This window comes from Leopardus geoffroyi, chromosome A2 (genome assembly GCF_018350155.1).
Source record: "Leopardus geoffroyi isolate Oge1 chromosome A2, O.geoffroyi_Oge1_pat1.0, whole genome shotgun sequence".
Taxonomy (NCBI): domain Eukaryota; kingdom Metazoa; phylum Chordata; class Mammalia; order Carnivora; family Felidae; genus Leopardus; species Leopardus geoffroyi.
Genome location: NC_059331.1, coordinates 22,162,525 through 22,180,137, shown reverse-complemented (window position 1 = coordinate 22,180,137; position 17,613 = coordinate 22,162,525). Strand labels below are relative to the sequence as shown.

The window sequence follows — 17,613 nt, the reverse complement described above, 5'->3', positions numbered from 1 at the left end:
TCTTTGCAAACCTCTGCAAACACTAACCGTATGTGAGCCAGCCCCAGCCAGCTCTGTCCCTAACTGGCCTACCCCCACACAAGGCTCTTTCTCCTCTCGGGGCCACAGTGTGCTCTCCAGAGTGCAAGGACCTTATGTCTGACACTCTCCACTCCTGTCCACTTTCAAGTCTTCTGATGACCGTAGATGCTAAAAGCCTTTAGTCAGTCCGCCCGTGTCTTGTTCAAGTCTGGGTCCCACAATCTACAAGCTCAGCATTCCCATGACGGGAGAGGCTACAGCCAAACATACAATGTAATGTGTCCCCTCTGCTGCCTTGGCAGTTGGCTTTGTGTCCCTATTCACAGTCAAATAGACTCTTCCTCCAGAGTCTGACCAAGGCCCATCTCAGTGGCAGTAACTAGGTGGACTGTGTGGTATGCACAGGCAAAGATTCACGACACTTTAAGACTATAGTGGTGACCTGGCAGGCAGGACACGACATGAGCTGTCTGCCTAACTGCCCTACATGCAGACGGCCCTGCCTCTGACCCCAGGGTTTCCGATAAGGGTCTGTGTTTAGCATTCTTTTTTTAAAATTAATTAATTTATTTTGAAAGAGAAAGACAGCACGAGCAGGGAAGGGGCAGAGAGAGAGAGAGAATCCCAGGCAGGCTCTGCACCATCAGCACAGAGCCTGATGTGGGGCTTGAACCCACAAACCGCGAGATCATGACCTAAGCCGAAACCAAGAGTCGAGCACCATCCAGGCGCCCCTAGCATTCTTTTTTTTTTTTTTTTTACTTTTTAAGATTTTTAAAATTTATTATTATTTTCAAAATATAATTTATTGTCAAATTGGCTTACATACGGTATGTAAGGTGTGCTCTCGGTTTTGGGGGTAGATTCCCGTGGTTCATCACTTACACACAACACCCAGCCTAGCATTCCTTTTTTAATGCATAGCTTGGAAATTAACTGTGCCCCACACGAGCCCTTTCCTCATTCCAACTGGCAAAGGCAAGTGCCCCCAAATCTTTGCATCCTAGGAATAGATTTTTAACTTCATTCTGGAAACTGGAACTACTAGTTTTAGCATGTCCTGGACAAACCAACCCGAGGGTGGAAAACCAGCAGGCCGTTTGAAAAATGTAACCTGGAAAATAAAAATCAATCAAATAACATCATTGGAATTTCTAAACAGTTTAGATGAAAAAGCCTCACTGGGGAAACGTGTTTAAGAAGTCTGTCTTCCAGTCTAAGAACATTCGTGCTGAATTAAATGTTCCAAGGGGGTTCGACTGCTTCTTTAAAAGGTATAGTTCAAACAGAAAGGAAACTGCAATGCTATCTTGGCCAAACCACACATTTGGGGTAAAGGCAAGAAGAAAACAACATGACCGAGGTTCAAAGAAATCAAGCAGTTCAAACATAGGCATCTTATAAACACACCACACGGGCACATGCACTTCACACCAGGCCTATGTGCAAGGAGAAAGCACCAGAAGCCTCAGGACAGGAGTCTCCTGAGGGGAAGTTCAACCTTAGCCATTTACCGTGATCTTTAGCCCTGCGTTGACAAAAGCCGCAAAACTTCCTTTTCTTCTTATCCTCTTTTAGCAGGTCGGCCACCGTGACTCCTTCAGGTGGAACACAGGCAATGTCATTACGATTCAGTAGAGGGCAGCAGAGAGCAGCAGGAGCAAGGGAAACGGGGCCCAGAGGACCCGAGAGGCGGCCACATCCGCGAATCCCAAACTGTCTTCCTCACGTGGACATCTATCGTTCGGGGTCTGACCAGTAGAGGGGAAGTGCGTTTTCCATAGCTAGGATACCAAATGCCTGACCCTAGGAACCTGTCCTAAATAAACAACCAACTAGCCCATCAGAGACGAAGCTTCCTAGGGTTTGGCCTCCCTGCTAAGAAGGGCGCTAGGAGAGGGCACTTGGCAGCAGTTAGGGGTCCTGGGTGGGCAGGTCCAGCCCGTATCGCCCTGTGGGTCAGGACACATGGGGGTTTGATAATGGGCTCTGGACTTGGACAGGCCAGGTCTACCCTCAGCCCCACCACTTCCTGGCTGGAAGACCAAGGACAGGTTACCTGATTTGGTAAGTCTTTGCTTATGTTAGTAAACGGTAAACAGTAAACACAGTAAATATAAGTGTTGGCAAGGCGTGGTCAGCCGTTATGAGTATAACTCCCCTGTGGCCACTAGGTCACAAGAAAAATGAATGCAGGATCTCCAGCTCCTTCGGGCTCTGGGATATGCTATGACTGCAGGTAGGCTAGTCTTCAGGGTAGAGGCCACACGCTCAAGGAAGAGGGCTGCAGGGGCAGTGGGGGGAAGCAGAAGGAATCCTGAGTGGGTAAGGACATGGAGAAATGGGCACCCATAACATGGTGATGTGCATGAGGACCACCGGGCATGACACATTTCTAAAATGGGCATCGTCTGGGACCCAGCAAATCCCTTTCTGGTACTCTCTCCCACAAGAATGTGAACATCCATGTGCATGCATTTGTGCGGATTCACGGTGGCTCATGTGAAAACGAGCAGAACCTGAGTTCAAATCCCAGCTTGGCCACTTGACAAGCATGCGACCCTGGGAAGCTACTTAACCTCTTTGTGCTTCAACTTCCTCACCTGTCAAGTTCTTGCCTCCCACGGTGCTGTGAGGAATAATGGACGAGTACACCCATGGCCTGAGAACAGTGTCTGACATTTAGGAAGCACTTGATAAATGTGAGATGTTATTATTCTGTGTTCTTTCATTGAACAAACAATCATTGGGAGCTCATATGTGTGACAAGGACCACGCCAGGTTCCGGCCACACGGTGGAGAACAGGAACAGACCCCGTACCTACCCCCAAGGAGCTCACAGTCTCCTCGTGTTAGAGGAAGACATTTGTCAGACAATCACACAAAGGATGCATAAAGACACGCCTCTGACACCTGCTATAGAGGTCCAGGTGCTAGAGAGTATACAGTTCATTGTAGCAGCTTTACAATGACAATTTACTGAAAATAACTAAAATGTGGTTTTAAAAAACACAGAAAGATGTTTATGACTCATGGTTCAGTACAAAAGGCGAGCTGAGCCACGTGAGCTGATGGGGACCTGAGTGTGGGCTGTCTGTGAAAACCTGTATGTTCTTACAGGCCCAGGTGAGGGAAGCACAGGCCCCCAACTGCCCAGCCTGGTTCCCTCATACTTTCTACACTTTGATTCTTGGCAATGAGCATACATTACTTTTGTAACTAAAACATATTAAAAACAAACACAACCCTGACTTGGACTCTACACTTGGCTATTCCTCATGTCCACACTGGGGCGACCATCCCTGTGACTGTCTCCCGCCAGCTCCTGTGAGACCTACCCAGGGCAGCCATCTGCCCCCCGCAGTACCCTAAGTGGAGGGGGATCTTCCAGAAGACCCCAGCGCTGGGCCCACCCCAGTCGGCTCTCCTGGTCAAAAGCACTTCCAACAACCTCTCTGGAGAGGGCAACCCTCCCGAAGCAGGTTTATCATACGTACCTCTAACTGCAGCTGTTTGCTTTACAAAGCTTTTAAATGAACATTTTCCATTTTGAACTCGCGCCCTGAAGTAGTTTAATTGTGACGAAAGCAGTTTTCTAAGTCATATTTTGAAGACACAGGCTTTGAAACAGGACCCACACATTTCCATGCTGTGTGCTTGCAAACAGCTATGCCCTTCCTGGTTTCCTGCCCAACCCCCAAATCAAACATGAGAGCAAAAGACATCCAAGTGGCACAGGGGAGGCAACTGCTGTGGCAACCTTCCATGCAGACACCTGCTGGGCAGGGGCAGAGTCCCGATGGGAGGGGCAGGGGCAGCCTCTAGGACCTCTGAGGAAGAGGAGAGCTCCTTGTGGGCATCATGCATTCCCACTTACAGAGACTATTGATCATTAATAGTTCCCACAGTGAAACTGCCCTGCTTTTCTGGCCAGAATTTTAGAATGAGCTCCCTTTAAAATGATTTCATTATTCTTAATGCCTTTTTGTTTTCTTCTTTAAAAAAAAAAAAAGACTAATCACGGACAATGAGAAGAGTTTAAAATAGAATTTAGGCTTCCAGATTTTAATGGCCCTAGAAAAACGCCATTGTTAACTCAGAAGCAGCTGCATACGTCTAAAAAATCACTTTGAGATTTGGCAGGGTTTCTTAAGAAACTTGAAGCTCAGCAAAAAGTTAAATAAATTATCCTTGAAAATATCCCAAATGCTTAGGAACTAACTTCCAAGGGAATTTTGTCTATTCAATTAACCATGTAACACCAGCTTCCTAATAGCAAATTTATAGAATGGACGTTTTAGATATTCCATGAATGCACAAAGCTAGAATTACCAGTCACCACAGCCACCAGAGAGTCCAGTTACGGACCGACTGCTTCTCCTGTCTTCTTTCAAGTGAAAGCCTAGAACAGTGTGACATACAGTGTGATAGCATTCCAGAGCTCCCAACCCTGGCTTCACATGGGAACCTCCAGGGACCAGCAGATAAAATCATGCCTGGGTTCCGCCGCAGACAAACTAGTCTTCGTGGGCGTGGAGTGATGGCATCAGGATGTGTCTGCACTCCCCAGGTGACTGTCATGTACAGCCAGAGTTGGGTACTACAGACGCAGACAGTGACATTTAGATTAGAGAGAAAAGATAATGTGTACGCAGCTCTAAGCACTTGATTTGACATCTGCTCTCCAACAGCAAGCATCAACCAACCACAAATGGACGTTGAACCAGAAAGCCGTGCTTCCGTATCTCAAACATGACTGAGTCAATAGGTCTGCCTCCCACCAATACTTTAGAACCGTATAGTCTCTGAACAGGAAAGTACAGGGATGTGTTCCTAAAAGGGGTCCTTAGCCTGAGGTTGTTCAGAGGTCCTGTAGAATCTGCAAGAATAATTCTGCGTAGGTCAAGTTTTACTGTAGTCTGATGACAACAGTAGTAGTAAGTACACTTATGGCAATAGTGACTGACCATCTAATCCTCATGACAATCCCATGGGCAAACACCTTTTTTTAAACGTAATATATTGTCCAATTGTCTTACATACAACACCCAGTGCTCATCCCAACAGGTGCCCTCCTCAATGCCCATCACCCACTTTCCTCTCTCCCCCAACCCCCATCAACCCCCAGTTTGTTCTCTGTATTTAAGAATCTCTTATGGTTTGCCTCCTTCCCTCTCTGTTTGTAACTATTTTTCCCCCTTACCTTCCCCCATGGTCTTCTGTTAGGTTTCTCAAGTTCCACATATGAGTGAAAACATGATATGTCCTTCTCTGACTGACTTATTTCATTCAGCATGATACCCTCCAGTTCTATCCACATTGCTGTAAATGGCAGGATTTCATTCTTTCTCATTGCCAAGTAGTACTCCATTGTGTATATAAACCACAATTTCTTTATCCACTCATCAGTTGATGGACATTTAGGCTCTTTCCATAATTTGGCTATTGTTGAAAGTGCTGCTATAAACACTGGGGTACAAGTGCCCCTATGCATCAGCACTCCTGTGTCCCTTGGGTAAATTCCTAGCAGTGCTATTGCTGGGTCATAGGGTAGATCTATTTTTAATTTTTTGAGGAACCTCCACACTGTTTTCCAGAGCAGCTGCACCAGTTTGCATTCCTACCAATGGTGCAAGAGGATTCCATGGGCAAATATCTTTACCCCCTTCTCGCAGACAGGAAAATGGGGGCTTGGAGACACTGGGTAGTGTGCCTAGCACTCAAGTCCAAATTCTCAGTCATAGCCCATTCCAGAGAAGGGGCATCTACATGCTGTCTAGCCTCTACCTCCAAAGTCTCATGACCTCTTATTAATGGCTTCTGATACCCCCTTTGCTTGTACAGGGTGAGGCTTAGCAAGGGTTTCCTGTCACACTGTCACTTAATCCCCCCATGTCTGCAAGGAATCTGTCCCAATCCCATCCAGGACCCAGCTGAAAAAGGGCAGTCAGTGGCATACACGTCCCAAGGCAGTGTGAATAAGGCAAGGATCCCTAGGGAATGTCCCACCCCCTTTCCCAAAGAAAATGCAGGAGCAGGGCTGGGGTGCGAACTATGCGGGCATGGAACTTACATACCCAGGGAGCACGCTGGCACCGGCAATGCCCACCTGCACTGCCTGCCAACAGGTGACAGAGACCAGACCTGGCGTGTGCAGGTGGTAAATCAACCATCGTTGGCTGACGAGGGGGATGATGCAGGCCTCATGGAAACCCCTTTCCCCTGTGGTTTCTGGCTGTGACAAGAAGAAAATGGATGGCCACCACGGGGTGTCCCTGAGAAACCTCAGAAGCTTTCCTTCTCCAAAAGTTCTGGGCTGCTGGGAATGTATTCAGGGAGGCCCACTTCCTTGCTGGGAGGAGACTTGGGTCTCTTGTCTTAAGTCAGTTAAATCCCTACATGGCTCCCAAAGCCTGGGATTTATGTCTTTTTTTTCTTTAATGTATGTTTATTTTTGAGAGAGACAGAGAGACAGAGAGAGAGCTCGAGAGCGCAAGCAGGGGAGGGCAGAGAGGGAGGGAGACACAGAATCTGAAGCAGGCTCCAGGACCTGAGCTATCAGCACAGAGCCTGATGCGGGGCTTGAACTCATGAGATTATGACCTGAGCCGAAGTCAGACACTTAACCGACTGAGTCACCCAGGCGCCCCTGTATTTATTTCAGACCCTAATCATCAAGGCTCTGGGCATCTGGTGACTTGGGAAATCAGAGCCTCACTCCACAGGAAACCCCAGCACCTGGTGGAGTACTCCCACAGAAGTGTGTGCTCTTCAGTATCCAAGGTCAAGCTGGTTACCCAGGCTGAGTCACACGGCACTGTGCACGGCAGAAACCACAGAGCTGACATTCCAGAGATACGGCACAGCTTTGTGGGGTTGGGAGTCCTGGTTACAGAGTGAACTCTGAAGATCTGCCAATTTTAAAGGTGGGTTATTTCTTTCCTTGATTATACTACTAAGCAATGCACTTAAGGGTTTGGAACATTTATTACCGTCTGTACCTTGTTTGTGCGATTTCCCTAGCCTAAGAAGTACCCTCCTCTCTGCCACTTTTCAAAGCCACAGGCTGTTCCTCCCTTGAGCTCAGCAGGAACACCACCTCTTCTCGGGAGCCTCCCTTGCATTCCTCCCAGGGCTGCTTCACTGTGCCTTACGGGGCTCCCACAGAAGACTGCTGGCCCCTGATCACATTGCCAGCTTGCCCGTTCTGTTTTAAGCTGAGGCACCGCCCCCTCTGTCTTCCCTCCTCAGCTAGGTTTCCAAAGGCAGAGGAACTGATTTTGTCATCACGTGGCCAGGTCCTTTACACACACTGGCAGGACACAGGAAGGACTGGGCTAAGACAGAGTGGTCTCTCAGGACTAGCAGAAGCCATCGCCTTGAGTCCGGTGAAAACACCCACTCCTCCAGCCACGGGCCACAAGCGCGGTCCCACCACAGCTGCTGCTGGCAGTGCTAACAGGGGCGAGGAAGCTGGGGCAATGAAGAGATGACAAGCTCACGCGGCCCCCCACCCCCCATCGGGCACAGCTAAACTGGCCGAGGAAGGCTCTCACTCAGGAGAAGGCACAATACTTGTGTCGGCTCACACACGACATGTCACATCAGGACAGGGAGGGAAGGGCTGGCAGACCTTCCCAGGTCAGCACCAAAGACGGAGTCTGGAAAGGAAGAGGGGAAACGCGAGGCAGGCATCCCCCAGGCTGCAAGCGTGACTCATTGCCGGCCACACGGGAGGTGCAGAGGCTGTGAGGAGACCACGAGTTCAGGCTCAAATGCCTTGAAGACACGCAGACACCCTCCTTACACCCGGTCACCTAAAGGACAGCACCAAGTTTGGAACTGGGACGAAAGTCCCCTTGTGAACTCCCATCTCAGAGTCAGCACACAAAGTCAGCTCTAGAAATCCTCCGGCAGCCTCCTGATGCTCAGCCACTGAGTCCCTAGCCTCCTCCCCGAGGGAGCGGCACCAATGACGCTGGGAAGTAGCAGGGAGGGGAGAGGAGCGGCCTGCACCCCGCTGGCCCCCCAGGAGCACACGGGACTAAGTCAATCATCTGCAACTGTGACAGCAGGAAGGCCTCACTCCCCATGGAAGCACAGACCCAGAGTCCCCAGCTGGAAGCAGCCGAAGGCCACCTCAGTCAGCCATGGGCCACTTAGCCTCCATATGCACAGAGGCAGCACAAGCCCTCCCTCACCCAGCCTCCCCCTGCCTACCCTGCATACCCACTGTGCTCCGCCCAAAGGAACAAACAACCTCAGTGTCCTCCTCATACCTCTACCGTGGCTCAGGATGTTTCTCCTGACACTGGCAGACCTCAGACCCGTCCATCCTTCCAGGCTCAGGGCCAATGCCTCACAGCTCCGTGCTGGAGCCCTGCAGCCAGCCATCGTCCCCCTCGGCACCCCGTACCCAGCTTGCCACCCCTCGCAATCCGCACCTCTGTCCCCTGGTGCCGCACCTCGGCGAGCACAGGCCTGCCCTCCCCCAGAAGAAAACAGCTGATGACCGCACACCCAGCACCCGCCTTGCTGAGTGAAGGCGTGACTGCACGCCGTCTCAGGGCCCCTGCCCAAGGGGGCTCGCTTAGCCATCTCCTTCTGCCTTGGTTCCCAGGCCTCTCGAGGGACGCACACCTTTGAGACATGTTCTTGGTCTTTACCATCAACTATTCTAGACTTCAAACAAAGTCCAAGCGTCTCAGTCAAATCCACTGCTGAATGTCAATCTCTGCTTTTACCTGAGGCACAGATGGCCCAGGAAGTGTAAGGGCACATCCGTGAGGAAAGCAGGTGGTGAAAGAGACACCTTGGGTGACAATGGCATTAATGCCAGGCTTTGCTGGGCGTCGGGCCTTCCTGCTGCAGAAAGTGCCCGCGGTGCCTGGTACCAGGGTGGGCGACCAGGCGAGTGGGCTCCAAGCGGCTACGCTGACTCCCATGCCACCTAACGCTGCCCAGATGGGTCAGCTGCTTTCTTCCCAGCCCCTGATGGGCTAAGCATCTGCGCCCCCCACCCCACCCCCATGTAGAGCTCAGGTGGGGGCCACTTCAGGCCACACGAGGCTGGAGACGGACCCTGCTCTTCAAGTTCTTGTCCAGTAACACAGCTCCCTCTGAAGGGAAGGAAGGAGCCGTGGCTTTGTGTCCTGTGCTGCAGGGTCAACGTGTGTCTTCCCACGGCTGCTGCCCACACAGAAGGGGCTTCCCGAATTCCCCGTGGGTGAGTGTGGCTGACCCTCCTCTGCCTTAAAACCGCGTGACCAGGTCCAACTCTAAAACCCGAGCCTCCGGCAGAATCTTAGAGGCGGTACGAGCACACCGTCCTCTCTGATGGGCAGCCGACAGGGTACGTGACCGCAGGCCGGGCCAGGGGGAGAGACGTCTCTCTGCCTGGCGGGGGTGTGAGTCACACACAAGCTCTCTCTGGTCAGGAGTAGGAAGGTGCTACATACTGTTGCGTTTGCTTTCCTCTCCTCCTTCTTCCTCGTTCTCAGGATCGATGTCCTCTGCTTGGGTGATCCAATCCAAGTAGCCCTTTAGATCCTCCTCTAGCTGCTGCTTCTCCCGGAGCTTCTGGAAATCTCCCCGGGCTTTAGCCTTCTCTCTTTCCTTTGAGAATTCTCTGAGGGAGGCGGAGAGAACAAGCACATGTCAGGACGTCCCTAGGGACCTGCACCGTGAGCCATCTGTCCTGCTGCACAACAGTCTTGTGGCAGGACACACAGCACTGAGTAACAGCCACACAAGCACAGCAACAGAGGCCACACATGTGGACAGGACACAGGACGGTGTCTTCCTAAGCACGACTGTGGGTGTCAGAGCTGCAGAGACCACATCAACACACATGCGCTGTCTCAGAAAATGAACAATCCCAAGGAGCCCAGGCCAAAATCACCATGTGCTGTCATGGCGGGTCTCCTGACACCCCCCGCCATTAGCTTGAACTCAGAGGTCCCCCACCTCCCCCAGAATGTCCCCAGATGCCAGTGGAAGCTGGCATCACACTTCAAAGAGAAAGGACGCGGGAGGGCTAAGCTGTGGTCAAAGAGGGTACGCACCAAGTTTAGGGTTTCTTCAGTATTTTCAGCCAAAGGTAGCATTCCTGACCCTTGTGTCCAAACTAAGAGCCAGGAGGGGGCTCACCCTCATGGCCCGGTTCTCCCTTCCCACGCAGGAAACAGAGCACTGGTGAAATGCTATTGTTGTTCATAACCCTCACTTCTTGCCATGATCTTTCCCCAAAAGTCTTCCCTGCAGGAGATGAAGAGGCAGTACAATTTGTTGCCCATTTATGGGAACACCTGCCCTGGAAAGGCTTTGGCAGACGTGTAAATGTTCCCAACTGCTCGTTGTTTACTCCACCTTTTGCGTCTGCAGTCCTACATCCACACATACACATAGAATCCCACATGTGTTCAGGCAAGCCTGGGAGTCAGGTGGATGATTACCCAATTTTCATGTACAAGGAACCATCTGCATTTCCAACCGCGAATGCTTACAGGAGCCAAGTTACACGAGTTATGGATTTCGTAAGCACGATTAAAAAGCTGCTAAAAAAGCGGATGAGATTCAGCACAGCTTCTGCGCACACGGCCCTGGATTCTGATGGAGGTTACCTCTGCCTTCCGTCTGCTGTCCTGCCAGCCCGAAGCCCCCACGTCTCCCTGCCAGGGACCTCTTCACCCCAACCCAGACAACCGACAAAGGGGGAAATGACCTGCCTTCATAAAGCCAACCCCTCTTGTCTCTCTTTCCTCTTGCCCTCCACCCTGGGCTATAAAAGGGACTAACAGGTACTTGAACGCTCAGCGACACTGATGCTTCAAGTTAAAAACTGGAGTCCTTACCAAGGCGCTACCCTCTGCCTAGTAAAAAAGGATGACCCCCATTGCTCCCCAGTCACTCACCTCCCGAATGCCCCAGAACCTGTCCTTGGCTCTGTCACGGCTGATCCATCCCCACCTTCTCCCTCTAAAAAATGAGGAGAGGGCAGGGCTATGGGGCATGCTGGGCCCATCCCGCAGGGGAGCTGACCTCAGAGGGTTCGCAGGATGAGCCAAAGCTGATTAAGACTCAGATGCTTTCTGCACTCCACCCAGGGGCCTTTCCTGCAAGGGAGAATCCCTTCCTGTCTCACATAGGAAGGGCCATCACAGGCGGCGTCTTGCTGTTCATGCAAACCAGACCCTCAGAACGACTTGGGGCTTCTAGGCCTCCCAGGCCTCCTGAGACACAAGACATATGCAACTCAGTTATGCAACTCAGTTTTGGGGAGGTTCACCAAGTCAATATGAATTTTGAAGAAGTCACACCCAATCCATAATGTCCATCCCTGGAGAATGAAGTGGGGGCCCTGGAGGCTTACATGTCAACATGTCCCTTTTCTTAAATACATTGTAAAGAACAACCGGGTGGGCCTCATTTGTATAGTCTGCCAAAAGTAAGCACAAATCTTTGTGTTTTGATTCTGAACTTGAAGTGTGAAATTTACACGGTTATAATACAAACAGGGTATTCTTATTCCTAGAGTCATATCCTATCTTAGTTCTTGAAAAAGATTACAAAGATAGCAAAAGAGTTACCAGAAAAATTTAAGGGCTTTATAAAAGAGGATTTTGCTTTAATAGCATATTTTATGAAGTGTTTTTTTTGCATTAGAAATACAAAAAAAAAATAACTCTCTAACAAGCTCTATCGCTGTTGTGCCTTCTTGGTTGTTGAGACACAGGAACACATGCATAGATAAAATCCTACTATGAGTAAAATTTCTGAGAATAAAAACCATTGCCAGGCTTATGGCCCATTTATTTTAAGCAATAGTCTCTATTACACAAGTTGAGGTAATAAAGTTGTTGATGTAAACCCTCTGAACTGCTTTTAGACAGTTCTGAATGGTCTAATACTCAACAGACATGTAACATTTGCTGATTTGGACAGAACTGAGATTTGCAAGCATAAATCTCCTCCTGTGGGCTCTGAGACAGGCTGAAGGAAGAGGGGTGGGAGGAGGGGTCTTTGTGATGGACCTAGACCACACTGGGCTCTCAGTCTGAAGACCTGGGTTCTAGTCCCAGCTCTATCACTTGTCTCTTCAGAGCTTGGGTTTTCTCAGCTGCCAAATAGACACAATACTTGTTCTACTGTTTCACAGAGATTAAGACAATACTGTGGAAATCACAAAGCACTGGGCAAATGTGAAGTTCAAAGATATAATATTTAGCTGCTGAATCTGGGCGTTAAAAAGGCAATCAGAGGAGCTTTCTCAAATACCAAAGGGAGGAAAACTGCAAACATCTCTGAGTGGGCTCTAAACTGCACGATCCCAGCAGAACTAAGAGAAGCAGAGAACGACTCATGAAATCCTAGGCTTAGAGTGACCCCAATGAGCCAGCCAGTACCTCATCAATCCTGTACCCCTCTCTGCGCAGTTGACAATAACCCATTCCCATCTCAACAATCTTTCCATTCTAGAAAATTCCCACCCAAGTCCACCAAATCTTGTATTAGCCTCAGTAGATGAAGAAAAAAAGTTTTCCATTTTGCATGAGAATTCATCGTTTTAGAAGCCATTACTAAGGGACTAAGTAATAATCACTACTACAAAAGTTGATTTAACAAAGTTATTGGTAGAAACAATCTGACTTTTTTTAATGTTTACTTATTTTTGAGAAAGAGAGAGACAGAGACAGAGACAGAGACAGAATCCAAAGCAGGCTCCAGGCTTTGAGCGGTCAGTGCAGAGCCTGACGGGGGGCTCAAAGACACGAAATGAACTGTGAGATCATGACCTGAGCCAAAGTTGGACGCTTAACTGTCTAAGTCACCCTGGTGCCCCAAAACCATCAGACTTTTTACAAGTGCCTAGAAATCTAACAGCTCAACATGTGACAGAAGCCTACTTGTTCCAAATCAGAATTCTATTTATGGTGCATTCGATCAAAAGGAAAAAAAAGATATAAGAAAGGCTTCAACAAAAAGGCACCTGGCATTCTACCCTTTATGTATGAAAAAGGGGGAAATAAGGAAACATGCATATTACCTCAGGGTGTATCCAAAGGATAAAGCAGAAACTGCAGAATGGGGACAAATAGAAGGGAGGGGACAAAGCAGGAGGGATACTGTTAAGTATACCTTTCTCTATAGTTTTCACTTTTGGAACCATGTTAATGTTCTACACATCACAATTTTTCAATTAAATCAACAAGGATGGGGTAGTGGGGAAATAACCCTAAAGTGGAAGTGAATTGAGACAAATGAATCTGGTTGTATTTTAAACAAATACCACAACGATAAAGAAGAGAAAGACAAAACTAGCTCGGGTAGCTTAGGATCCCTTGACTGTATGCTTTCGGCCTTGGGCAGGATTGAGTGAGGGAAGAACCGCAAGTAAATGCTAAACTCTTTGCAGGAGTTTTGTGTTTTGTAGTGCTATGGACAAAACAATGCTGAAATCATTTCGGATGTATTACAGGACTTAACAACTGAGTAAATGTGTCCGTGTTCCTGGGAGCCAGGGTCCTCACTGTGGAAGGAGGGACACGGAAACATGGAAGAAAGGAAGACTAGAAAGAACCCTCTGGGGATGGACTGGAATTAGAGGTGTTGATGTGAATTCATGATTTCTACAAGATGTATATTTATGAATGTAAGTATGTGTATGTGCATGTAAATGCATACATTTCCCAGCTCTGTTGAAAGAATATGGAAACAAAGGCAGTCCAGTTGTTATGAGCACACGTGGCCCCCAGACTTTGGTCTCTAATACATGTCTATTAAAAGAAACTAAGAGTCGGGGTGCCTGGGTGGCTCAGTAGGTTAAGCAACTGACTTCGGCTCAGGCCATGATCTCATGGTTCATGGGTTCGAGCCCTGCGTCGGGCTCTGTGCTGACAGCTCAGAGCCTGGAGCCTGCTTCAGATTCTGTGTCTCCCCCTCTCTCTCTGTTCCTTCCTTGCTCATTCTCTGTCTCTCTCTGTTTCTCAAAAATAAATAAACGTTAAAAAAATTAAAAAAAAAAAAAAGAAACCAAGAGTCTTGGTAAAATGGCTGATTCCAGGGCTAGGGTAGAGTAGGTACAGGATGAAACAAATAAGGACATGCTAAAAAAAATTTTTTTTTAATTAAAAGCAAAACAAAAACACGATAAGGGCACAGGAGCCAGAGAAGTATCTCTCACTGGCTAAATCTAGGATAGAAAATGATGAAATAGGAATAAAGTATTATATTTTAAGAAAAAAAAATCAGTCCACACGTCTTATAGACAGATAAATGAAAAAACAAGATGGTTGCCAGAGGAGAGGACAGAGGGGGATGGGCAACACGGGTGAAGGGCAGCGGGAGATACAGGCTTCTAGTTATGGAATGAATACGTTGTGGAAATATAAGGTACAGCACAGGGAATATAGTCAATGATACCGTACTAGCATGTATGGTGACAGATGGTAGCTACACTTGGGGCGAGTACAGCATAATGTATAAACTTGTCAAATCACTACGTTGTACACTTGAAACTAACGTAACATTGTATGTCAACTATTCTCAAATTTTTCTTCAAAGTGCAAAAAAAAAAGGCAAAAGCAAATGAGATACAATATTAATAAGCATCAAGTGAAGGGTACATGGACTGTTCACTATGTTATTCTTGTAACTTTTCTGCAGTTTGAAATTATTTCCAAAGAGAAAAAATTTTCAAGTGTTTGGAAAAATGTAACCATAGTAACCAAATGCAAATTTATGTTATATTTTCATTTCCGCTCACCAGCTAGATTGTAGGATCCTTCGGGAATGGACAATGTTGTACATTTCTTATGTTTTCCATTCCTTATCTCTGTCTCTTTCATGATGTCCCCCTTCTAGTAGTCATGCAGGTACAAAGCATATGAAATGAGCCCTACTCCTGAAGAGGCCAGAATGCATCAGGATAGAAAGCCCATGATTCCTGGAATCTCCCAGAAGCATGAAATGAGTATGTCCACGCTCAGACATACCATCTGGAGCAGCTTTCACCATCAGCCTGTCATTTTTCCCTTCCCATTTACAGGCCTCATGGGGTGGAATTTCTGTCTCCACACTGCTGGAGAACTTCCCTCCAGGTCTATGTCCTTTGTAAGGAGCAATTTCTCAGTGAGGAATCTCCCTGCCAGCTGGACATCATGACCACCAAGCATCTTATGCTGGCCAGTCTACACATACCTCACCAACCAAGGCAGCTGGAATGAGTTGTAGCCAGAGCGTTTCACGGGGGTTCACCTTCCCCTTGACTTCAGGATACCACTGCGGACCCTGGCTTCATCCTGATGGTGTCCTGCTCAGGAAGCCTCAGGGTTCCTCAACACTGCCCTCAACACTCCAAGGTCAAGTGCCTTAGCCTGGCACTTGGCGCCTTTCAGCCTTTTCCCATAGACTATTTCAGCTCCATTTCCCCACCTTATAAACATACCTCTGTATTTTGCCTACACTCTTCTCAATTCCTTAACTCTCTGAGCCTCTGTCCACAGAACTCCATCCACCTAAGAAGCCTTTTCCCATCTTTGAATTCCAGCTTACCTATCAAGACCCAGATTTACCTGGCTACCCATTCAAAGAGTTCTGCCCTCTGAATCATCAGAGCACTCTACTCAGTGAACACCAAGACACGGAGGTGTGTGTGTGTCCAATCCCAGCCGGCCTCCTCAGCGAGGTATCCCTGACAGAGCCCAGTCCAATCCCAGCCAGCCTCCTCAGCAAGGTATCCCTGACAGAGCCCAGGCCAATGCCTTAAGCCCATCCTCATGGCAGACGGTCAGTGGTGATGGTGGGGCTGTTATTACCCTCATTACACATAAACCGAGGTAACAGAGGCTCAGGTTGGTCAGACAAGCCCACCTAGCTCCTGAATCGGCCCTTCAAAGGACCTCCACGTGGGCCACATGGGAGGCAGAGAAAGAAGAGGGTAGCAGTATGAATGGATAAGGACAAAGTAACAGCTTTGGGTCAGTCTGGGGGGGGGGCTTAAATCCCAAACTATTTTGGGAGGATTAGGATTACCTTCCTGAAAGCAATGGGGAACCAACAGAAATCTGATAGGAGAAGAGTCCTTATCAGCTTTGTTTTATAGGAGTTCTATGTAAAGATGAGATCAAAATAAGAAAATGGTGCTGAGGCCAGAGGTAATCAGTAAACACTGAGTGATGGGGTAGGTTCGACAGTAATAACAATGTGAATCAAAAGTAACATGTTCTGATAAAATTTCCAACTTTCATGGACTATTTGGAAAAGCACCTGTGAGGGCTGTCATTGCTAACCCCCAGCCATCCCCACACTGTGGTCATCTTTACCTCTCCTCCCTCATGCTGGTCCCCTGGGTCTGCCCCACCCAGTGTCATCTTCTTTGCTAACATGAACCTTCCTCCAGGGCCAGGTGATGCCCCCACTTCCTGCCATGGGAACATTCCACGCCCATGCGTTCAGGAAACAAAGGCAGGTAGGCAGGTGGGCAGGGGGCAGAGGAAAGATGAACAGGAAGGTAGATAGAGATGAGACACCACAGAAGAGCCCCATTCCTGGTCCTCGATCTCCAGAAGGCTGCCATGGAATAGAGGAAGCAGGCCCTCTGTGTGCTCCAGGGAGTGGGTTGAAGTGGAAGAAGAGTGATTTCAGTACAATATAAGGCAGAAACCTCTAATAGTCGAAGTGCACCAAAGACGAAATGTGCAGCATGGAAAGCAGCAACTTCTGGAGGGGGTGCATGGAGATGGAGACTTTGGTCGAGGACCAGCACCAAAGCAGGAAAGCTGGAGTCCCCAGGTGTGGTACAGATCCTGCCGCTGTGTTTCCCCAACCCCACACGACATCCCCTCTTCTCACCCAGGCCAGCACTTGCAACACACTGCTCCGTACTGTGTCCAACCATGGCTGAGGCTAGACCCTCCCGGCCTCCTCTGTGGCTCAAAGGGAAAGCAGGACCCCTCACTGCTGAGAAGTGACCCCTTCCTCATTTTCTGCTCTCCTCCCATGGCAGCAGCCAGGTGCTCTCTCTTAGTCCTGGTGGCCAAGAAGTCTGTTGGCATCATTACCAAGAAGCCTGAGGGCTGAGGGAGTCAGAGCAAGGGGTGAGTAGGGTTCTGGCTGCAGAGTGATGGTGCAGCCACACCCCCCGGGACACTCACATGGGGCGCCAGCAAAGCCCTGCAGGTGGGAAAGAGAAGGAAAAGAACAAGTAGAAGGCTCTGAGACAGGCACAACTCGAATCCACGGTCCTGTACCTGTAACTGCACCGGCCCAGGGTCCCACCTGTCAACCAACAATCTGACCCCGCACAGCTGGGGGTGCTGCCTCAGTTTCCTGTAGGACAGCCTGTTCGGGTCATGGCCCCTTTGTAGTAATAACAGAAACAAACCTCTCGTGCATTTGGATTTCTATTTGGGGTCTTTAAAGTGTCTTTACATGCTGTCCCATGGGCTCCTCACTACCTCGGTGTGGGACAAGGATGACCACTCCCAACTCACAAAAGCCAAAGTTGCAGTTCAACAAGGTAGCGTTACTGCCCCTGGATCATACGCTCAGTAAACAGGATAACCAGGCTCCAAAGTAAGTGCTCTTTCCACA

At 48.8% G+C, this 17,613-nt stretch overlaps 1 protein-coding gene across 20 annotated transcripts in view; it reads right to left on the bottom strand.

Moving 5' to 3' along the window:
* Window positions 1–17,613, bottom strand: part of CACNA1D (calcium voltage-gated channel subunit alpha1 D) — a 304,061-nt gene that overhangs the window by 95,183 nt on the left and 191,265 nt on the right. For all 20 annotated transcript variants that reach the window (XM_045493195.1, XM_045493194.1, XM_045493180.1 and 17 more), the window contains exon 9: window positions 9,480–9,649. In XM_045493195.1, coding sequence (XP_045349151.1) covers window positions 9,480–9,649 — 170 coding nt within the window. The remainder of the gene's footprint in view (window positions 1–9,479; window positions 9,650–17,613) is intronic.